At 46.8% G+C, this 24,088-nt stretch overlaps 1 protein-coding gene and 1 pseudogene across 3 annotated transcripts; both read right to left on the minus strand.

The window, feature by feature from the left end:
• Positions 1–1,825: 1,825 nt before the first annotated feature.
• Positions 1,826–19,908, minus strand: LOC144099055 (snRNA-activating protein complex subunit 3-like). 3 transcript variants are annotated; one of them, XM_077632083.1, is made up of 10 exons: positions 19,780–19,908; positions 19,500–19,699; positions 14,425–14,502; positions 14,157–14,253; positions 13,592–13,744; positions 12,605–12,739; positions 9,020–9,102; positions 6,554–6,718; positions 4,254–4,364; positions 1,826–2,103 (listed from the first exon to the last, which is right to left on the minus strand). In XM_077632083.1, exons 2-10 carry the CDS (start codon positions 19,694–19,696, stop codon positions 1,959–1,961), a joined length of 1,164 nt encoding a protein of 387 aa, XP_077488209.1. In that variant the 5' UTR covers positions 19,697–19,699; positions 19,780–19,908; the 3' UTR covers positions 1,826–1,958. The 3 variants fall into 3 exon arrangements, with proteins under 3 accessions (XP_077488209.1, XP_077488210.1, XP_077488211.1); XM_077632084.1 differs by having other exon boundaries at positions 19,792–19,882; XM_077632085.1 differs by lacking the exon at positions 6,554–6,718.
• A 2,125-nt stretch (positions 19,909–22,033) lies between these two features.
• Positions 22,034–23,414, minus strand: LOC144097688 (uncharacterized; annotated as a pseudogene).
• Positions 23,415–24,088: the final 674 nt, after the last annotated feature.

Below are 24,088 nucleotides of genomic sequence, written 5' to 3' on the forward strand. Positions count from 1 at the left end.
ACTAAAATTTTATCATTTGATTTTAGTCAGTTATGAGGTTGACGAGGACAATTACCTTTCATTTTGCAAGTCCCAAAAATATCCTGAAAGCATAATTTTGAACAGCCTGTATACATATAACGCAAAAAAGCGAGGGGGGGGGGGTCGCAAATTGATGAGTATTTATGAACTGATAAGGGTGCCATCGTACCGACAACAAAATTGTAATCATCACTGCCTTTTGCTTCGTCATCGCATTGACCTCAACGCAGGGTCAGCATGCAGCCTGATGGTCCCGGAGCAGCACGTCGCCAATCCACACAGCGCCTGCCACTTCATCTACCGGATGCTATGCGGATCCAAGAAGGTGCAGATCTACGACGAGAGCTGCAAGAAGCACCACTGATCACCCTCACACCCTCTCCATATCTTCATTAAAAAAAAAGCACCTACGCACCATAGTATGCACAACCAATACGCTCATATTTTCAAGTACGCTGCACGAATGAGGGAACGCTATAACGCAAGCCAAGAAAAAAAAAAAAAATTGCTTGGAGCGAAAGGGCTTTAACTATGCATTTCATTTTTTTTTTTTCACTTACAAAGGTGAGCTGAATTGCATCCGTTATAGGGAGAGCGAGGAGACTTTAATGACGGTGAAATCAATCACTCATGTCGCTCCATGCAGCTTCCTCCTGCATGCACACTGACGGCGACATAGCTCTTAGCTTCACATTTAGGTCCTAATGCGGAAACTATTTGCAACCAATAGACGATTCGGCTCGTAATTTTGCGTTCGCGTCCGATTATTTGTGCTAACGTTTTCATTACAGTCACTGGTTTTCATTTGTCTATACAGCTAGCACTAATTATAGCAGTCGATTTACATATTACATGACGAGCGCTTTGTTTTCTTTGCACCGTAGTCTGTTTAGCGCGAGCTGCCACATGCCCCTTGTATATCTAAGGCTCATTCCCCCATACCCAACCCGTACACCCCCCCCCCCCCCCCCCCCCCCCCCCCCCCCCACTCGTGGGTGTCCGCGCTGCGAGCTGCTAAACAGCTGGCCAAACATGGCTAGTGGACAGAGCTCTCCGTGAAGCCTGGTCCCGTGGACTCTTGGACTAGTTGGAGCCCACCCTTGAGGGCCTTTCGTTTTTTTTTTAAATAAAGTCAATTGTTACTCCTCCTCCCTCAGTTCTTGTCACAAAATAAACATTTTTTTTTAATCCCAAAGCACCCTGCCGGTTCTTGAGGCCGAGCCGGCATATAAGGCCGCCTCCGCCGCAGCTTTGCTTTCACATGATAAAGGCAGAAGGGCACTGAGGTCACTAAGGAAAGCGTTTTTAATGGCTGCCCTATATATAGGTTGGGATTGTACAAATGTGAAAGTGAGAGAGGAATGTGTTTGCTGCTAAGACACAATTAACCTGTCGTGCATACATGACGCCATCGAGGGTCCTTCGGGAACCGCATCACTGCCTGGCAGGCGCCTGTTGAAGATGTGCAGGGAATACTTCATGGCAGTACAGATTCTGCGTCGCGCGATGTCACAGCGCGGCAATAACGTCATGCGGCGGTGATTAGAGGCTGTGAAGAATACGCCTCCTTCTGCAATGTGCGCTGCATCTGAAGTCTCCTAAAAAACTTTCTCCAAGAAAATCCGAATTCGTTCATTTTTGCATGGCAAGGAAAGAGTCAATGCGTGAACATGTTCTGCAGGCGTTGAAATCGCCCTAAACGAAATGCTAGAGTCATTGCCCCAAACAATCATTTTGGTGCAGGGGTGGAAGCACTGAAAACTGCACCTTACTGCACCGAAGAATTCAAGCGTACCATACAGTATGACTTGAATGCAAAACAAAATTTAATTACCAAGAACTGTTTTGAGCTCCTACAACACATACACACCATTGGCATGTAGCTGTACAAAATCACCTTTTTTGCCTGGAATGCATTATCAGACTAGCGAGGATCACTAAACTGCATTCCAATCCTTGTAAGGCAATGCCTGGAAGCTCCCAATCTTCTTATTGTCTGCAGTGTAGTTGAACTTCCGAAAACAGACAGCACAAAAGAAATAGGGGTCGTCAGGGACACGCCGATTCCCAATTGTCACCCACCTAAAAAAAAGAACATAAAATTCTGTAAACGTTGCATACTGCAGGTGTCTCAATGCCACAAGCTCTGGCTGGCCAAAGATGGCCTCGCATAGTAATGCTAAAGAAAATGCAAGTTTTATTGAAATGTAAACTGGCACCCGACAGTAAATATACCGAGTTCCTATGATTTAAACATTTTCACGATCCCTTCACAGCAACAACGTAGCTTGCAATCCAGCTAGACATCCAGTCTTGCCTTCTTAATAGGTTCTATGACCTTTGCCAACATGCAATTAAAATTCAAAATGAATATCAAGCAGCACTGTGCAACCCAACATCTTTTTTGTAAGGCTGCGCTTCTCCAACGCATACATTTTTTTTTATTCGCTTAGCTTGCGGTCACTGCGGGCCTCCGGTCTACGTGGAAAGCTCTCAGTGAAGCTCCGAGCTCCCCCCCCCGCAAGCAGTGGCAAAGGCGCAGGAGGCACTGGCTCCTTGACAGCACCGCTGGGTCGGCCGAAGACACCTGGCTTTGTTAAGCGCGGCAGGAAAGCATGCGAGGCGCACACAACGAGCACGTGGTGCCGCTTGGTCTTAGGCAGCATTCCTACTGCGGCAGAATGCGGACCATCTCGCATTCTGCGATGGGCCCCCTTTCTTTTCTTCTTTTTTTGGCATTCTCGATGGCACCGAAGCGTCGCGGTTCTCCGCCATCTGACATTCCTGCGGCGAGCCAGTGGTCCCTCAAATTAACTGGAAAACAACTTTTCATACTTCGAGAGGCGACGCGCGGGTGCGGCAGGGAAGGGGAAAGCATCAAGCAATAAGGGTGAGAACTCCCCACCACCACCAGCGAGAGGGTTTTCAGAATGTTTTCTGTATGTGCTTCTTTTTCTTTTTAGCCCAGCCGCTGGCTCTCAGTTTGGTCCAACCTTCAGGGGCTGTGGCTACTACCTCCATTGGTTATCGAAGCTTATTGCGGCCCTCGAAATATGCCCGCCCTAACTTCTTTGTTCGAAAAAGCTTTAAAATTGCATGTAAAATCACTGGAGGGCAGTCTTGTCTAGTTGAGCTAGAGGCTCCGTGCAGTGGCACGTAATTGTACAGACCTAGACTCTAACCTCCGGTCGATGAGTAAGGTCTTCTCTGTGTGAGATAATTTCTTTTAAGTTACAGTTTGACTGTCTGTGTGACTCAACTTGTAACGCAGTTTGCCAATGTACATCCTGTAAATATATTTTGTCTTTGTCTCCATCATCTGGCATCAATCATCGTCTGCTCCTTCAACACCATCCAATTAACGTTTGGAGAGGTCCTGTGCCCCTCCGAAGAAACGCAAAGAACCATCTTGAATTTACTTTTTTCATCAGACATGATATTCTTTTTTTATAGTTACCCTGCATTACCATATTTGTTTGCATAATGAATGCACTTTTTGTAAAAAAATTTAGGTATTCATTAGACAGGGTAAAGTTCATATTGAAGTCAATTTAATATTTTCTACATTTCAATGACTCATATACAGGGTGCATTTATACTGGGTATACTCGTTATGAGAGTAAATGTGGTATCTTGTGTATGGTGCTTAGTGAAACCTGCAATAAAAATTCTGCCAGTTGCTCAAACAGAGGCAGCAAACAATGGCAAGTGGCAGTGTGCCTTTCAGTTGGATGGGACTGCAAAGCATGGAACAGAATATTTGTTGTAGCTGGAAAACAAAGATAGTCAGAGGTGATTGATGCAACTTCCCAGCTTGTTTGGCCATCTTAGCCATTCATAAAGACTGACTGAAAAAGGGCCACTTTCCATCGGCACCTGGGCAGTTCATCTGCACATTTTCTTTCCTGTGTCAGCAGGGTGATAAGACTAAAAACAAGGCACTTCTAAGCAATGGAGAACGGCAAATGGGAGCTTCTTGTCTTCTCCTTGTCATCCTAACGTAAACAGCAATGTACTTACATCGCTCACAAAATACCTTGCAGGAAACAACATTAGAAAATAATGAGGACAACTCCAATACAAAGGCTTCTACAGCCCCTCACTGAAGATTTGATTAAGGCTGTCACAATGCCTGGCAACACCCGAGTCAACGTGCTTCCACCTTGTATTCGTAGCCCTTCACTGTTGCAAAGCAGCAAAACTTATCTGTTAGTGCCATCTGAAATACTCACTTGGCTGGGCTCTTGCGGCAGAGGTTACAGAATACCCGTTTACCTACAGGAAAGGTCTTCACCACAAAGGGGTAGTCCTGCAAATGCTGGCTATCATGGGTATGGTGCATCCTGCCAAGAAATGCAAGTCACCCAATTTTAATCTCCGAGCATTAACCACCAGATAATGATAATATATATAATAACTAATTACAATAGCAAGAAAGACACAGCAACTGTCTCATTGTCAGTTAACACCTCAATAACACATTGAGGGAAGGAATCAAAAAGGAAATGAAAGAAGGAAAAGAGAAAGAGGCGTTGCAGTGTAGGGCTCCCAGACTAGTTTTGACAACCTACAGTTCTTTAACATGCACTGACATCACACAGTGCACGGGCCTCCTTAGTGTTCCACACTTTCAGGCACTATGATTAATATGCTGCCAGTAATGACACCTAAAAGCATGCAATGCTCAGCATAAAATATGGCACGCACACAGATAATGCCTAACAACAAATAATATTTCCATTATTCAACCAAGCTCATAATTTCCTGCAGAGGTCTGTGGGGCTAATGCTGCCAATAAAGATGTCCACCCTCTTGTGCTACTGCATACTACCTATGCCAGCCACACTTCCTAGCACGATGCATGGTGGAAGACCCACCATGCCACCTCACTCATGCCCTACGAAATCATTGGACACAGTGCCAGACCAGAATGAACTAGAATGAATAAAGACTTTCGATAATGTGGAGCATCATTTTACTCATGACACTGTACACTTCTACAGACGTGTTGCCCTGTAAGTTCTCTGCTGAGATTGTTGGATACTACAGTCGAGTCCACTTATAACAATATTCAAGTGCCACGAAAATTCCATTGTTATAACCGATAATTGTTATAAACGGGTTGCACGAAAAAAAGCACAACTGCAGAGAGGGGTCACAGACGGCAAGTGACATGCGAGCTCCGCCGAGGCACCATTTTGGTGGCCCCAAAAGGGGCTTTGTAAAAAATACGAGAAGGTTGCTGCGGCTACCTCTCAGCTTGAGAAATCCCGAAGAAACGCTGGGGTGAAATCACCACAAGCATCTCGCAACGTATTTCTCACTGGCTTGCAGTCAGCCTTGCTTGCCTGGCGCGAAGCCTGCGGACATCCTTCTCCATGGCCTCTCTTTGAAGCGCTGTATCCAGCCGCTACCTGGCTGGAAGTCCACACTGTTAATCAGCAGGGCAAGCTGCTTCGCCTCTGCGGCCAGAATCGGCTCGGTGATAGGCAAGTTCTGGGCACGGGCACCAAGAAACCACTCGTAGAAGGCCTCCTCCACCTCCCTATAGGCACCTTGTCGAATGCGCTTGCGCCCACTGTCAAGCGAGCAGTTTTCTTTGACGAACTTCTCAGCGGAGCGGATGATCGTCGACACCGTCGGCTGCGATAGTGCGTACTTTTAACCAAGTCACCCATTTTCTTACAGTCTTTGTAGCCCTTCACGATACTGCACTGTCTCCAAATCGATAGCCGTGCGCTTTCTTTTCACCGGCAACGTCGTCCAGTAATCAGCAAGCGGATCAGCCATCTTCCGTTTCGGCGGCGATTCAAAAGAGATGGAGAAACCACGTGGCCAGGAACGACTTCGACGCAATCGACTAACACAAACAACCAAATCCGTTGGCAGAACTGCGCAGAATGAGGGGCGAGCGAGCAGATCAGCGCTGTCGGCGCGTTCCATTCGTGTTTCAGAGGGTGGCACACAACTGGGCGCAGCCCATTTGTGTTCGGAGTGGTGGAAAGGCAGCGGGAGTGAGGCCCGAGGCTGGCGATGCGGAGAAGGCCGGAAAGCAGGTTCTATTGTATGAGCCGTGGGAAGGGTGGGGAGGGTGCAGTGGCTGGAATTTCTTTCATTTTTTTTGCTTTCAAGGATTTCGCATTCCACTACCTTCTGGCACAAGCACTCAGGAGACAGACTTCATTGTCATAACCTATAATGCGGCATGGGGGCATTGTAGTAAGCGGGTTATTTTACCATAGAAAACGTACAGAAGTGGTTGGTTTAAAGAGTGCCATGCGCCTTAAAGCGTTAAAAGGAAAATCACTGTTATAAATCAATGGAAGATGAGTGTTAATATATAAAGATGCTGCCAGGTTGTTTTGCCAAACAGTCTCACTGCACACATCTTGCTTTTCCAAGGAAACTGAGGCTGGAGAAATGTGTCTGGGCTCAGGTGTCACGTAATGGTAGGCTGTGTATGATTCTCCTTTCAGCTTACACTACATCACCTGGCAACAACTTCATTTAAAATTACTAGCATAGGCCTTACCTTAGGTCACTGAACACCAGCAAGTGTTCACGGCTACCCTGGTGCACATAGACGTACGGATAGCCCAAGCGAAGCTCCAGCTCGTCAAACGTAACGTCCTCCATGATGGCCGTTTTGAATGGTCCCAACCCACGCCGAGGGTTCTTTGCCCACTCTATGATCACCCTGGGATGAAGATTTTCACTGTTTGCATCTCTGCCAGGCACACACACAACATGCTAAATGAAGCTAGATGGCCAACGTAGCCATCCGTCTCTTGGATTTTCACACCCGAGCAATGCCTGACTGCAAGGCCAAGCACAAGCCAAGTAGCACTTCTTAGTCCTTCAACGCAGTGTCCCAATGCACCATGCCCTTATTTTCATCAGCACTTCAGAGCAGAACCCTTTGGCAACACATTCCCAGAAGGCAGCACTTACAAACAAAAACACCAAGCCCATCATGAAAGCCAGCAAAGAAGCACACATACGACAACTGATGTGAACTCATCGTATTGTGGTAACTCTAACCTAAATAAAGAACATACTGACATAAACGACATGAAAAATTACCCCTGCATACACTGTTTCCGAAGACTGTTCATTTTTTACCAGACGCCGAAAAAGCCCCCTTTCTGGAAAAAAATAATTTATGACCTTGGAGTTTGTCATTAATTACTGACCCAGCAAATAATCCGTACTAGCATAAGCTTCTACAGGTCTTACTGCCTCGTGACGTGTGTTACTCCGCAAGACAATGTGAAAGCAGCTGCCTAAGCTGTGTGCATCCTCATCGAAGGAGGAAACTGTTGAATACAGGCAGTGGCTATAAAAAATGTGCCAGTGACAAGCCATTGCCATTGCCACTCTCAAGTTTGTTTATTAAGCATCAATGAAAAAGAGTGTATTAAGTGGACAGGAATGGACTGATAAAGGATGTCGCGTGCCCCCTGAGGCAGTGCACAAACAATTCGCTGCTATGGCCAAATAGTTTTCTTCTATTCCAAATGAAACGTGCACTTCTGTCTGGGCACGAACACCCCTTCTTACAACCTGCCTTTTTCACAAGTTCTGGCACCCTCTGGAGAGTGGTGGAAATTCATCTGCAACTGGTTGAAAACAAACGCACATGGGAGACGCAGGCGTGATCTGGTTCCATGAGGAGCCAGCTGCGCCTACGAAGTGGCAAGTATGTGCTTGACAGCTGCTACCATCCCTCATGTAATACCCCTTCAATGGGGCCTTTGAGGTCGCAAAAAATAAATAAAGCATGCGCAGTTCATTAGTGAATGGCACATGCACAATAGGAGCTGGCAATTTTTTCTCAACCAGTGGAGCTGAAGGAGAAGAGGTATGCATGCGCAGAGCGGCCTTGTGAAAAAGGCGGACTGCCAAAACAGGTTTATGGTTTACGGGGGTTTAGCATCCCAAAGCGAATCAGGCTATGCAGGACACCGTAGTAAAGGGCTCCGGAAATTTCAACCACCTGCGGTTCTTTAACGTGCACTGACATCGCACAGTACACTGGCCTCTAGAATTTCGCCTCCATCAAAATTTGCCTGCCGCGGCAGGAATCGAAGTCGCATCTTTCGCATCAGCAGTTGAGCACCATGACAACTGAGCCACCGCGGCGGCTAGCTCCGCTAAAAACAGGTATCATTAACTGGTTTTCTGAACTCGTGCTAGTTGCATACAGAAGCCCGTGCTGAGTGTCTTGAATTTTGGATTTACCTACATCCCGAGGTACAGAAACATAAATTAAGTTAGTTATTAATACGGGTGCAGCACATTGCTCGATGAAGAATTATGATTTATGTTGTTCGTAACTTTACAATTTAGGCATTAAAGGGTAAGCTACAGCCCCTGCGCGACACGGTTACAGCAACTTGGTGATGCTGCCAAATGTCACAGGTACAAAGTGTCTCTTGCCTTGCAACCACAGCAACACACAACCATTATCCTGAACATAAAAGCAGCGCGCTCTTGAACTGGAGAATATTTGCAGCAGGCTAGAAACCAATTTTGCAGCCACTGGAGCAAAAGGCAAGACAACTGCACTGGTGCCAGGATCAATACAGTGTGCAGCCCACCAGAACTATCCCCAGAAAGGTTAGACGGTTCAGATTCTGCAGCCACGTCAGCTTTTCTGAAACACAGCCATATGAGGAGGCACAAACACAGGATATGAACTAAGTGCCCAATATAGTACCACTATTACTGTTCCCTATGAACAGGTGTTGTTACTACTGACATCAGTCTCTCTCGCCCCTAATTGTGCTCTATATAATTATAAGGACATCTATTTGAGAGAATGTACTCATTCGTGGTGCTTTCTTTCAGTGCCACAGATTGATTACTTTGCCATACCAGGCTTAGTAAACAAAGGAACGCACCAGGATATTTTGTCCTTTACAAGTGCACAAAAAAAAAAACCTGCGCAAAACAAGCAAGAAATTTGAAAACCTCCAAACATATATCATGTACTTACTTGCTGTAGTCCCTACATGACGGATCAGACATGTCATTGTAGAATGTGTTTCCAATGAAAAAAAACCCTGATTTGTAGATTTCCTGCAATGCAATGGAGAGGCATTGCAAAGTTTAAATCTGCCAAGAAGTGCTCACAACACTGCAAAACAACGGTACAGTAAAACCTCGTCATTTCAGAATTCAAGGCATCGGGAGAACTGTGAATTAATGAATGCCCTCCTGTAAATTGCAGAAACCGTTTGCATCACAGTAAATTTGTTTGGCGAAAACCAAGGTGGCAGTCATCTGCTATCGAGATGAATACTGCACAGCAACAATGATTTTTCCTAATGTCAGATGCAGTACCACGTGCACACTCTCAGGACTGTTAATGCGGAACTGCTCCAGAATGATGAAGGCCTCCATGGCCTCCTTCGCAGAGCAACACGCCAGCAGTGGAGCTTCCTCACAAGTGACATTGCCGCGTGTGAAGAGGTACCAGAGCAAAAACTGCGAACAGTGCAAGAGAGAGCACAGTTCCAATCCAATAAAAAAAAATGGGAGGATCACGCGGCCAGAACCAAGGGAAACACCTCAGAGACACCCTCTGGAGGGAAAATAGAAGTACAAGTGACACACCAATCAGCAACACCATTGAATACTGCGCAAAACTGTATTCAGCTGGCAGGCCAACAGTGGCGCGAATCCACGCAAACTTCAGGGGGTTACATGGCTCTACAGCTCCCCCCGGCCCCAAACTAACCCAGATGCGGGTATAGCCAGAAGTACCGACAAAGCCGCTGCCACCAGGAAAAGCCTGGCTGACCGGGGTTGATACAGAAGAGCAAAGTGGATAGTTGACAAGAGAAGGCTTGAAAACATACCCTAGCAAAAGGCCTTCACTGTCCAACTACAAACCCTGCATAGTGCCCCGCGCGCACAGTTAAATGCGGCACATTTAACGGTGGATGCTTTCCAGTTGAGTAGAATATCTTCACCTGTGCTCCTAATGTACAAAAAGCTGCCTGATTGAAAACACTTTGTATTTTCGGACCCTTTCGTAACCTATGTGGGTGTGGTCCTTTGGTTTGCAAACCCCTCTCTTGGGATCTGGATTTGGTTTATGGAGGTTTAACGTCCCAAAGTGAGGGATGCTATGAGGGATGCCGCAGTGAGGAAGTCTGGAAATTTTGACCACCTGGGGTTCTTTAATGTGCACTGACATAGCATAGTACATAGGCCTTTAGAATTTCGCCTCCCTCGAAATTCGACCCCCGCAGCCCGGATCGAACCCGAGTATTTCAAGGCAGCAGCCGAACACCATAACCACCGAGCCACCGCGGCGGCTTCAAATTAATCAGGTTTCACAGCACCAGAAGCAAAATTAGTTTCCACACTGGTTATTGTTTCATGGTGCAATCCCTGCCAGCCGAGTCTACAGCGACTACAGCTCCACTGAAGAGCTCGGCAGCGTCAGTGCAACATGAGTGGTCCAGTGCTGGGGCTGTAGTGCCACGGGGACATGCTACATTCAGAAGCAACAGTGCAGCGTTTGGTCAGAAAATTAAACACAGATGTAGTGCAGCAATGATAACTTGACAAACAAGATTGGAGAAGTGTTGTAACATTAAATGCTGCATCTGTTTCTAAATACAGAATAAACCGATTAGTCCAGTCACATATGTCTTGCAAGTGTTGCCAATGTACCGTATATACAAGATTGCAAGTCAACCCCCATATCGCATGTCAGGAAAAAAAAAAAAAGAAACGCGTGCCCACAAGCACGTTCCAAAATGAAAATGTATTAGGCACTAGACTACGTGTGCACACTTGCACCATCACCTTGCTAGTGCTGCCATCATCACTGCTGCAGTCCCACAGCACGTCGTTATAACATCGCTGGCCCAGTGAAATCACCAACTTTGCAAACATCCGCATCACGGCATCGTGTGGAACAGCTGAAATTTTGCCTAACTGCAGTGGCCACACGTGCATCACCCGTTCCAAAAAGTCTAACTTGCGGCCAGGCACGCAGTTGTTCGTTTCTTCGGCATAAAGGATGGCAGCCATCTTGAATGTCGCCATGAATTAGGGCCAAACGCTTGCCAGCCCAGGACTACAAATGATGACTGCCGAAGCCCTACACTAAAACTGGTAAAATGCGGGCAGTCAAATATGTCAAACAGAGCCAAAGAGAAACTAGGCATGAGCGGCACTGGCTCTTCCAAGTGCTACCATTCCGAGTGGTGGTGCTGCCACGGCTGGAACAGCAGCCCTTCCATCAACTATCGACACTCCCATGAGCGCCAAGTGAGCAGTTAAAGGTTAAAAAAAATGAAAAACCCTACCAAACAAGCGCGCAGAATAGCCGAATGCTACTAGGTAAAGCCGTCGAGCAAACATAAAATAGCAAACACCCTGTAGCATCCCAGGTATCTCATTTGTCTTGCCTTTATTTATGGTTCTATGCTTTGATTTGATTGTAACTGAGGCCCACTTTGGATTTTTCAATTTCAAAAATAGGTCGACTTATAATCATGCAAAAAATGGTCTACCAGAGCGCATTATTCTAGAACTCTCAACAAGTGTGTGGAGCACTGTACAGGCTGCATCCCAATGATGAACTATTGGGGACAGAACTGCCCAGGACGCGGCTCCAATGGCCGGAGCAGGGAAAACTGCATCGCAGCGCTATCTAGTGATGATTCACCTCGTTCAAGATCAAAAATAAGCGCATGCGCATCCTTGCTTGCCTACAAGCGTGTACTGGCTGAACGCCTTGACACGATTTGCTTTTTGCCCATGAATCTTCCACGAGATGCCACCAGGAAGGCATTGGTTGAAAGCGTCTGCTGCGGTGGTGACAAGGCAGTTGTCATGGCTTTCGCCGAGCCAGAGCAGTATACTCTTAATCAAGCGTGCATTGAATGGCAACATTTCTTTTCTCGTTTTTTCTGACTGCGTCTCTTTTTGCAGTCTTTTCCCAGACAGTCGAACATAGACTATGTGGAAAGGGACATTTGTGCCCCTTGCCCGCCCTGGGAAGCTTTATCTGAATTTGATAGCGCATCACATAGGCATCACATAGTGGCATCTCATGGAAGGTTCCTGGGTGAATAGCAACTCACGCGAACAAGCCAGCAAGTACAGGCTTGCACCATATCTAGGGCGCAAGCTTTATCCCGAACCAGGCGAAACATTGCTAGATGGCGCAGTGATGCAGTCTGACTTGCTCCGGTTGGCGGAGCCACGTCCTGGGCACTTCTCTCCACAATAGTACAGTGCACCAGCAATGTGCAGTGGGCTACAAAAAGCAAAACTAAGACTAACTAACGGCTCTCAAGCAAGGTGCTTGTGCCCACCGGGCTTTTAAGTCTATGCGACTATACATCAGAGCAAGTGCTGCCTCTACTACCTTGCAGATGTGACAAGGTAGAACTTTCTTTTTACAGGGGAGATTGCTGCTTGAGCACTCCACCCAAATGTGACATTAGCTGCGAACTGCGCACCACATGGGTCTATCAACAAACAGCTTGAAAAATGGGTTCCCTCCTCAAATCTGATATGAATGCCAAGAGAAGTTAGGAAAGATAAATAGCCTTACGCTGGCTGCTGGTTCTTGAGGCTTGTCTGGGTTTTCACTGAAATCTCCTATAGGAACATCGTCGGAAATACACTGTATCTTTGCACGCAATTCATGCAATGTTTGGCTGCCAAGCACTGTCACTTCTGACAGGACCTGAAATACAAAGGAGGCAGCTGCAGTTGCACAACGATCAGGATAATGCCCCATCATCCTAGACATGAACAACACCAAAATGCTTTTAACGAGAATCAAATACCATGAATATCAAAACAAAATGGTTGGAAGAACTCCGCAGTAAGCCCTTGAGAATATTGAGCCAGCAGAATATGCCCCTATAAAAATATCTGCCACGGGGTGCACAAAACTCACAGGGTACAAACTACCTCCATGTTTTACAGTGCACTGCTACTGCTTTACCATTGCCATAATGCCATTACAGAGAAGGGCAATTCAAGAGCATTTTCACTTTCTGTTAATTCCAATTTCAAAATACTGGCTGGCTTGCTCTATTTTCAATGCATTATAAAGCCACCTCGTTCAACTTGTGATTTCACTAACGAATATCTTTAATCTTATACTCTTAACATAATCGATGCACGTATGTGAATGCGGGAGCCGCACAACTAGTCATCCGGTACATACCGCGAGCAGTGGGAAGTGGCGCGGCTCGCACGTCACCAATTTCATGATAACTAGTTGTGCTGGCCGTATGCACAGGGAGCAGAGACTTTAAGACAAACTTGAAGTGATCAGGAAATATGTTCGTTTTATCAGTCCCAACTTTGGGCTCAGCAGCCTAACACCATAACCACTGCACCACAGCACTGGGTCAACCCTAAATTCAACCAAAAAGATGCTCTCCACAATGTTTAAACGCGGGCTGCTTCTCCCATAGCAGCCACAAGGCAGGTTCTAGTTCTGAATGAAAATGGCGTGGCCTTTCTCTCGCTTTTTGTGCAGAAAGTTTCAAAAGCAACATGCCAAGAATGTGACAAAAGTGCTCACTTTGAAAGGATAGGCATGACAACCCATGCGCACTTTTCTAAAACCAACCGGAGTTTTGATGGGCTTGAAGACCTGTACCGTCAGTACAGCTTCCCCACTGGGAACTCTCTCGGTATCTGGGGGCTTGACACGAGAGTGTTCGCTCACCAGGTTCTTGGAGCAAGGGAACAAAATAAAACAAAAGGAAACGTGAAAAGACAAGACAAAGTTAACTCATGTTTCCTGCATTAATGCTTACTGCCTGCACAGTGAACCACTCTACAATAAGCAATTACAGTACTGTTAACACCTGAATACGGTGGGTGAAGGAAAGTTGGAGGGTGGGGCATGAATGGATTCTAAGAGCCCCAGGAACACCAAAAAACTCCAAGGAACCCAACAACTCTGTTCAACTCAGTTTGAGAATCATTGCTAATAGTAATGACACTGGCATTGAACATTAATGCAGCACGGAAGCGGCAATCTTAAATGCAGGAAAAGTACATACAAAAGCCTCTCATTAGAAAAGTACCTTGTATTAGCTTCACCTGAAGGCTAATCAAACCTAGAGTATTTATTTACGTACCACACTTGTGAGCGGACAAGACCTGCGCACAAAGAAGGCTGCCTTGTAGCGATGTGTCATATCTTCTTTCTGCTTCTGCAGCTCTTTTTTCAGTTCCCTGCACATAAGTATTCATAAGCTTGTGTTACTTATCACACATAATCAGTCACGTCTTCTCTTAAATGATGATTTCAGCAGAGGTACACACATATGTCCAGCATTACATCAGTAGACTGCAGTGAACTGAACCATATAGGCTAAAATCAAACGAATCCACCAATGAACTCACTTTATGGTCTCCAGGTCAGTGACTTCTGGAACTTTTGTCCTGTCCAGGTTTTCTAGTCCACAGCAAAGCTTGTCTGGGCTGAAAAGAAAGAAAAAAAACTTGCAGGAAGGTTATGACTATGTAACACGATATACAGCGATAGCTGTGTAGATCGCTGGGTAGGCATTTAGTTTTGGCAGGCGGCTCTTCCAAACAGAGCCACCCATAGGGTTATGCGACCAAGGTTGACCGTAATGTAAGGTGAGTGCATTAATGACCGGTAGGTACGTTAATGACATACACCAATTACGCCGACGGTGACGGAACCCAGGGACGGGCACCGAACAGCCATCGTTGTAAAACACAAGGAAATCCTAAATGAAACTACCCAGCCGAAAATACCACAGGGTCTAATTGAGAAATTCCCAATTGTGCTTCTGGAACCAACTGGACCGTAGAATTGGTTGCAAAACACAATTGGTTCCAGTTGGAGCTTGTAAGAACATCTGTTGGCTCCTAACTGAGGTGGAAGCTCGAAGTGGGCCACAGGCGAGCATGCATGACACATAAGCCATTGGAACACTAAAACCCTGAAGAGGCGACAAAAAACAAGAGTGTTCAATCTATGTCCACGAAAATGACTTTTTGTCAGCCTTACGTACGATTCAGTTGATCCTCACCCTGAAGCCAGTGCCGCTGGTTCATTCAGTAAAGTTATTGTATTTAATCACGACCAGATATATAGTGGAAATGATGAAAACAATTTAGTAAATTAAGCAGATATTTTTTTTTTTTCGGGAAACTCATTTTTTCGCTCTTCTGTGCCTGTACAGAGCAATATAGAGAACTCAGTCATGAAATCGGGTTTCCAATTGGAAGCTCCAAATATGCACTCCAATTGCACCCCCCAACTGGATGATCCAATTGGGATGCTCAGTTGGAGTCATGAGTTCAACTGCCTGACCCATTGAGTCTATTTGTTTCCAAGTGGATCCAATTGGAACGCATACCCTATTGGACCAAATGGTATTTCTTTCTAGGTGCATTATATAACTGCCAGTACAATACTGCTCGAAATTAAGTACTGCTATTTGAATTTCAGGTCAGATAGAATACCGTTAGTGGAATATTGCACCGAGCAAACCAAGAATCAGATGATTATGGTATATGGGGGTATAACATCACTTTAAGGGATCGATGATCCACGGGGTCATTAGGGTCGGTCACCCGGTCTCTGTATACCAACTCTGCAGGCTACCCTCGAACACCCCGCCCTTGTCCCGGGCGGCGGTGGAGCGCGCTGAAGAGAAGCACCCATCTTGGGGTCAAGCATCACTGTCAACGATAGCCGCACACGTAATCCTCGCACGCTGGAAGCCCCCTCGTCTTGACAGACACCGGACGCGATGTGACCTTGCGACAAACGTCTCGTGGGAAAATCTTGAGAAATAGTAGTCTTGTCAAGGAGGGGAGCAATGGGAATGACGAATGGACAGCAGCGGCCAGATTTGAGAACCCCATCGAACGGGTATCAGTGTGGAATTTAAGCCGCGTCTGCTCATCTAGAACGCTAGTCCCCCTGGGAAAGTCGGGACTGAGAGGGCAGTCGCACACAGAGGAAGCACCCCGCCGGAGACCGATGACAGCTCTAATTGCGGAACGGCGCCAGAGTTGACGAGCTTCAAAGAAACCGATTGCTAATCCCCCTGGGAAAGTCGGGACCGAGCGGGCAGGCAAGCCTGCGGACCAAGGGTTGTGGCGCCTTCTGAGAAAATGGGTTTTTCTTTTTTTTTTTAAGGGTTATATGCCTTACGGACTTTGGAGGGCCGGTCATACACCTGTTTAACCAAACACGTTTATAGTTTGACGTGATTGGATGCTACTGAATATGGGCCGGGCGGCCTTTAGGTCTTTAAAACCAGGGCCCGGAGCCCTGGAAAATCGTTCTCGGCTAAGGTCAGATGTAATGCATCTTCAGCTATGCCGAGGAGGGGCCTCCCCTAGTGTTAGCCAGTTCCAGCTTTTTGTTGTTTAACTTTTTTTGCCACTTTGTCTCTCGAGTATCAATATGTTTATAATGTAAATATTTGTATATAAAACAAATCAAGCAACCGTCTCAAGCGGTGGGGCACCTCTGGTGCGACGAAGATAACGAGCCTAGTAAGGCCTGCAAGAGAGACCTTACTACTTTACTGTTCCCAAAGTGAATCAGGCTATGAGGGACGCCGTAGTGACGGTCTCCAGAAATTTCGACTGCCTGCGGTTCTTTAACGTGCACTGACAGTACACGGGCCTCTAGAATTTCACCTCCATCGAATTCGACCGCCAGGGCCGTGATCGAACCCACGTCTTTCGGGTCGGCAGCTGAACGCCATAACCACTGAGCCACCACGGTGGCTGTTCAAATCTTGATGCAATACAAACTAAGCATCCTGATGCATCATAACACATGACCACCATTAATGTAGTTCAAGCTATGGAAAAATACCAGACATAAGCATAGTTCTAAAATGCTTTCACACGGTGAACGCAAGTGCTGGGTGCACTCGAACCTGTTCATTGAGGGTTAGCCAGCAGGAAACAAGTGCAGAATTATACCAAGCCCTATAAAAAGGCCCAGCCTTGATTTAGACGTTGTAAGACATGTTTTTAGTGTAATGGCTCGTTTCAAGAATATTGCAGGTGACTAAGGACTAAAAGATGGTCCTTTTGTGAGTAACATGTCAACATGATAAAGTTAGATGTAGACTGTGCATGCTAGCATAAAAGGTTGCTCCCTACTGATTTCTTTCCTTTGACATTCTGTGGGGACATCGAATGCTGCGTCTTTTGCTGCACCTGCCACAAATAGAAGGTTGACTCGATTCGACCATGAAAGATGCAGGTATGTCTTATTCGCTGCCAGCATGAAGCTACTACAAAATTTCCTATCGCCTCTTATGCCTGCGGTCTTAAAGGTGCACTAAAGAGGAATCTGAACTCGTATTTTTACCGCAGGAACACTATCTACACGTTGCGGGCATTCTTAGAAACTTTGAATTATTGTCATATGCGGCCGATTGGCCTAATTAAATCGGATTAAACGTCCCGGCTCCCGCCTTTTTTCTTTAACTCATTGCGGTAGGTAGGCGGAGTCAACCAACGCGTGGAGTGCCTTTCAACCAATCTAGTGGCGGCTTCACTTTCGCTTTTATCTTGTTTTTAGGTTTCTGTGAATAAACAGCTTCAGTCGCAGACAATATAGCTGCAAATCAGGCTCACGGAAAAAACATACAAGTGGACTCTGATTTACATATCACTACGCCTATGGCAGAGCGGCGAGCCGCCACGGGACTGGCTGACGAGTTGGTTGACTCCTCCTACGTACAGTGGTGAGTTCAAAAAAAAGGCCGGGAGCCGGAACGTTTAATCCGATTTAATTAGGGTAATTGGCCGCACTGGACAATAGTACGAAGTTTCTAGGAATGCCCGGAACGTGCAGATAGAGTTCCCGTGGCAAAAAGATGAGATCAGATTCCTCTTTAGTGCACCTTTAACTGCAGATGAACAACACAGAGCCGACTTGATATTTCTCAGCTCCCTCCTTTGTTTATGTAAGCAAATGACAACTTTTTCAAAAGACAAGGTTTTAAACATGTCCTTTGAAGTTCCTGGCAAATTGAAAACAGACCGATTTTTTTACTGGCTCTGTCCTAAAAAATGAAAAGCTATAAACCCAGTAGGAAAAATTTTCTTTATATTAAGATTACACCACACTGTTTGGTCACACAGATGCTTCATAATAATCTGACAATTATGTCTGCCTGGAGCTAAATTTCACATAGGTATAGCCCTGCTTTTACATAATCCACAGTTATAAGGCAGTTGCAACTATTCTAAGATAACTTTTAAAACAAAACTAGTTTGGATAGGGCTGGTTTTAAAAAACACTGTACATATGTGAGCTGCACCATCAGCTATGTCAAGATAGCTCGCATCTGACGTCACAGGCACCATGACAGTGAACTACGCATAGCTTCGGCAGTGCAGGCCAGCAGAGATTTCAATAAGCAGATTGCCGAAAAGTGGTCCTTTTCAGATATCTTCTGTCTCACCAGAATGGCAACTGCTGCGACGTCACTGCCAGATATATGTAACGTTTCAATGTGTTCACATAGGAAGTCAACCTCCAAGTCGCCCTCTGTGATGTCTTTCACCAGATGTGCAATGTGTTCCCAAGCTTAGTTACCAGTGGCAGTGTGCGCCGTTCTTCACCAAGAACAGCACAGAATCATGGCTAAGCCTCATTTACCAACTAACTCAACTCTCCATTCTACTACAGCGGGCTGAATGCTTGCCCTATTAAACCCCACATACCAATACCATTTATTACACTCCTCTCCTGCTGTTGATATGGTTGGTTAATATGGTGACTGTGTTCAATAGGTCACACATACAAAGAACCAACAGCGGCCTTTGTCATGCATGCGAAGGTTCGTTATAACAGCAGAAATTTTATTCGCTGTACAACAAATGTTCTGCTTCCTTTCTACGAGCCCAGTCAATACTTAGAGACGTGTGCGCTTAGTGATATTGATGACTTCACGAACCGCGTCTAACAGATACGCATCGCAGCGAAAAGCAGTGACCAGACGAAGACATCTGTAGACACCCTCATGACATACACAATACGGTGACCGGGAGCGAAAAGCACATTAGATTTGCACAGGGCACCTCCACGAAGTTTACATAAATCACGGCGAAGAACGCGGCGCGTCTGAACAGCGTTCGATCGTCAAGAACACATTCCAATGAAACGCGCAGCGCTCGGGCCATCACAACCACTAGGCTCCACCTGAAAACAGTTCGGAAGCTAATGTCAACTACAGGCCTTAAAACAAGCTTGTCTAGCTCTGGCACATTTGACCAACACAGGGACTGCGTCGAGCACTTAGCAGTGTGCTGCCCGTTTGCTTCAGTAAAAACTGCAGCTTAACTAAACTTTTCATTCCATTTATGCATTCACACGCTATGACACAAGGGAATAACCGCACTGCAAGACGCGAAACGCTACGACTACGATGCAAAACTTGCAGAAAAAAATGAACGCTACTCACCGAAAATCTTCCTCCAAGCATTTTAGCGCAGATTCCGATATATTCATAGCTTTCCTGATAGTTTCCCCGATACTCATGTCATCGGATTCGTAATATCGCGTTGCTTCCAAGGCGTTTGTCCATTGCTCCTTGAACTCTGCCACTTTCACGGGCTCGCTTATCCATTCACGAGAGTTGGGCTCGTGAACAGCATCCATGAGCTGAAAAAAAAAAAAATAACTGTTGTCAGCGTTAAAAGATACTTGCAGGCAGTTCTTGGCGCCTTGGTTTGAACACGCACCACTCCCTTTACCTCGCGCACCAACACTCAATGTGGCTTCTATATAGGTAAGGATCGAGAGAGTCTATTTTCCGCGTCCCTCTGCTCGACAATGCCTAAGAACATGGATTGGATTGGATTGGATCTTATCTCTTTTATAGACAAGCGTCAGGCCGTGACGTCAAAGAGATGCGGCGGCGCTGGCGTCAGCAGTGACTGGCGTCAGCAGGACTGGAGTTTGCGGACTAAGACGTATAGAGTCAGGTACCAGGAGATAGACACTTTGTGCATTGCGTGCGGAGAGGAGGAGGATACGGCTGAACACTTGATACTTTTCTGTAAAGGGCTTCACCCTACAGTGGAAGGCAGCGGGGCTGACTTACCCAAGGCATTGGGGTTTAGGGATAGTGAAGGGAAAGTGGATTTTAAGAGGTTAGAAGTAACCAAGCGAAGGTTATCTGATTGGTGGCTAAAAGCAAGACAGGAGTAAAATTTCACAAGACATGGCTAGGTGGCTTGAGCCACCGCCCGATGTAAATGGTTCAGCCGTATCCATCCATCCATCCATCCACTTTCGTTGTGTAGACAAAAAAAGCGGGACCTTCCGCATTGCGTGCGCCACGCTTGCGTGTTTTTGGGCACAATTCACGGCGTGCCGACAAATTGTGGTGCGGTTGGTTGAGCCGCAATGCAGAAGAAAGGAAGCGGCATAAGTTTCCACGAGTTTATTGCAGTCAGATAGGCGCGAAAGCGACGGGCAGGGCCCGAGGAGCAAGACAAGTTCGGCGACGGATCGGCTTCGCAGATAATTATTACAGCCGAGCTCGTGGGTTATTACGCCGAGCTCATTTCACCCCTTGGGTTATTACATTGCGTTTCTGCATTCAAATCTAATAAGTTGGTTCGTGTCTCTGACTTCGCATTGTACGTTGTTCTTCGGTCGCGTGAACTGTGCAAAAATCAAGTAACGCATGCAACTCGCTCTCAATCTGTCGTGCTCTCAGCATAAGTTTAGGCGCGACATTCCGGCCGTGTGCTTGGGATCGTAAGTTGAACTCGGGGGCCCTTTTTAGATGCTTATCACCCGGACAACGTCCCGAGCATTTCTTCGCGCAAAAGTAAAGACAAAAATTAAGCTGCCGCCAGTCGCCTTAATTGATCAGCTGCGTCCACACCGTGCCGCGCTGGAAGAAACACCGGACTCGGGCAGTAGCACGCACGACGGTTTTTCTTTTTCTCTGTATTCATTTTCGCGAATTTCAACAAGTGTGTCGTTTCAACGCCGGTCCAACGACGCTATATAGGATCTCGACATATTAATGTTGCGCAGTGTTAATTATTTCCCAACTTAATTGAATTTTCACATTGTAGGTCGATTACAACCTGGCAAACACAGCAAATTCCTCGCCAAAGCCACCCAATCAAGCAGAATGCGCACACATGAATAAATTCTAAAATAAGAAGCAAAATTTTGTAGCTTAGCAGAGTGAGCGTAAATTTCGTTTGGAGCTCGAGGAAAAAGTTTATGAATGCGCTCGTGGAGCTCTCGGATCACATTTTCCTTATTCAAAGCAGCTATATTGTTCATTAATTTCCAAGTTCTCCGGAGGGAAGCGGCTACGTGAAAATAGGAAGCACATTACAAGGTTCGTCGTGTAAGAAAGCTGATTCGCGTCGTGCATCACGTCGAACCTATCTTGCACTAGCGATCGGATATGCTTTATCGGCCCATGAGTTGAGAACTTGTAGCAACATAGCTTAAGTTGAGAACTGTAGACGATTAGTTCCTCCCCATACCTCGCGCCTTCCTACGACACAGATTGACACAGCGCAACGGAACGAGGACGAGAAGAAACACGAAACACAGGACGGGCGCTGACTCTCGACTTGCAGGTGGTCACAGCTACCAGGTTTACCAGGGCTATGTCAGAATCGTGCATAGGTCGTTGACAGAAATAAAAACAGCCCAATTTAGGAGAAATACGTTCTAAGATGATTCTGGTGTGGGCTAGTTGGTGCATACTTTCAGCGCCCACCCTGTGTTTCGTGTTTCTTCTTCTCGCCCTCGTTCCGTTGCGCTGTGTCAATCTGTGTCGTAGGAAGTATGCACCAACTAGCCCACACCAGAATCATCGCGCCTTCACCTGCCGTAGCACTGCGCTGTTACTTTCCGCCAACTAGGAGCGGAGAAGCACCCGATGCAGCGCTCTGCCTACTAATTCCGTCTCGCGAACAGCCTGAAAAAGTACAGAACTACTCTCCGAGCATCAACAAAAACATTTCTAACCACAAGCGACGCGCACGCTTTGAAATATTCGCATACACCTGTTGGTTTCGAAGGCAGCGTAGCTTGGCGCAGTGTAGGCGCGCTGCGTTTTGCCTACACCCCGCGTCGCGGCCGACCGCAGCGCCACCTTTGTTTACAAACATGACGCTTGTCTATAACGGACTGAAGTCCTGGCCAACTTTTTTGGGACGCTACGACCGAGTCTGTCCCGCCGTGTCTTCACCACCACCCATCACTCGAGCCTATTCCAATTTTCAAGGCGGCGTTTAGTTGTTTCGACCGCCCTGGCCTCGGAAAAGGCTTCTAGCTCATTCCCCTCGCTGTCGGTCGCTCCGCCCTCTGTCGGCTGACCTGAGCCGAAACCTAGCGCCTGCGGAAGGGTGCATCCATTCGGTTGGCAAGGGTGGAGTGATCTACACAACTGAACAACATGCTCGATCGAATCCTCATCCTGCCCACACATTGTGCACATGATGTCCGCATTGACCTGGCCCGCAATCCGGGCTTGCCACTTCTTCGTGCGCAGCACTTCCGCTCGAGCCTCGAAGAGTAGTGCACTGCCAAGGGAGTTGTCGTAGAAGCGCTACTGCACAATCTCTCGCTTGAGCGCGGTGTACAGACCGAGAGCTGACTTGGGCTTCGCGCTGGTCCTCCAAAGCTCTTTCTCCGTCTCCACCACACGCTTCCGCACCTTCCCTTTCCTCCAGCAGGTGCCTTCGGTGTCCGTGATCGTAGGCAGTGGCACGCCGTATTTGATCCCCAACGCTCGCACTCTCTTCTTCCAGCGCGTACACATACCAGAGTATGGAAGACAACGCTGTGCTTTATGGGCCCAGCGTTCTTCCCCAAGAGTCCACGAGCGCATCTTAAAAGTCAGCTTTGCCGTTTCCTCCCGTGCCTTAAAGGAGGACCACCCCACGTCTCCCTGCACAGCCTCGTTCGGGGACGTACGGTGGGCTCCCAGGGCCCACCGACGTCCCACCTCTATTTGTCGCAGCTCCAGAAATTCTCTGGTCCCAGACGATACACACAGCACAGCGTTCGCATAGGTCAGTCTCGGCACCATCACCGCCTTCCAAATGGTGCGCAGTACTTCCAATCTGTTGAACCCCCATAGCGCCTTGGCTCCCAGGAGACATTGGTCTCGTAGCGCCTTCGCACGGAGGCCGCTCTCGTATACTTCCAGGTAATTCCGCTGTGTCGTGAGCTCTATTCCGAGGTACCTGTAACTATGCGTCCGCGGTAGTGCAAAACCAAAAACATACAGTCGTGCTCTGCAGTTTAACTTGTCCTCCACATGCCAGTGTTGGCACACATTCCAGGTCCATAAATGATCGTCAGTCCAGAGCAAAAACGCCAGTTTGTGAGTGGAAATTCAAACGTACTGTAGAGATGTGGGTAATCCCTTGAGCACCGGCAAAAAAAAAAAAAAATGCAGCAGCATCATCTATAAAGTTTTTCTTAATTCTTCTGTGGAAGTCCACCGCTACTGGCCTCTATGTCCTAAAAAAAGGAAAGGAAATATCTTCACATATGTATTAATGCAAAAACATGATATGGCTCATATTAGTCGGAAAATATGGCATTGACCAACCGTCCACAAGAAAGGGACCAAAATACCCACATGACCTCGTGGCTTCATCGACAGTGGCTACGTCATCAGGAACGAAAGAAAAATAAAACTCCTTCTGATGTGAGTTTCGAATCCAGGCCGGCGCAAACATATCAGCTTCGCTGGCCACTTCGTTAGAGCACTACGTTATCACCGCATTTTTTAAATTATTATTGCAAGGAAATAGACAAGAGGAGAGGCCGACGAATGCCCAAACCCAGCGCGCTAAACTGGCAGTCTCTCGCGCTGGGTTTGGGTATCGTCGTCCGCAGGCCACTTGCATTAGAGTAGTACACCATCGCCAAAGCCGAACACCTTGCGTGCATGCTTTTGCATTCACAGCAAGTAGTCTTAGGTGCCCTCCGTAACCTTTAAGAGGTTACGCTAAAGAACAAATATTTTAAGGAAAATTACAAATAACCGAACAGGCC

This window comes from Amblyomma americanum, chromosome 7, assembly GCF_052857255.1.
Source record: "Amblyomma americanum isolate KBUSLIRL-KWMA chromosome 7, ASM5285725v1, whole genome shotgun sequence".
In the NCBI taxonomy this organism is placed as follows: Eukaryota; Metazoa; Arthropoda; class Arachnida; order Ixodida; family Ixodidae; genus Amblyomma; species Amblyomma americanum.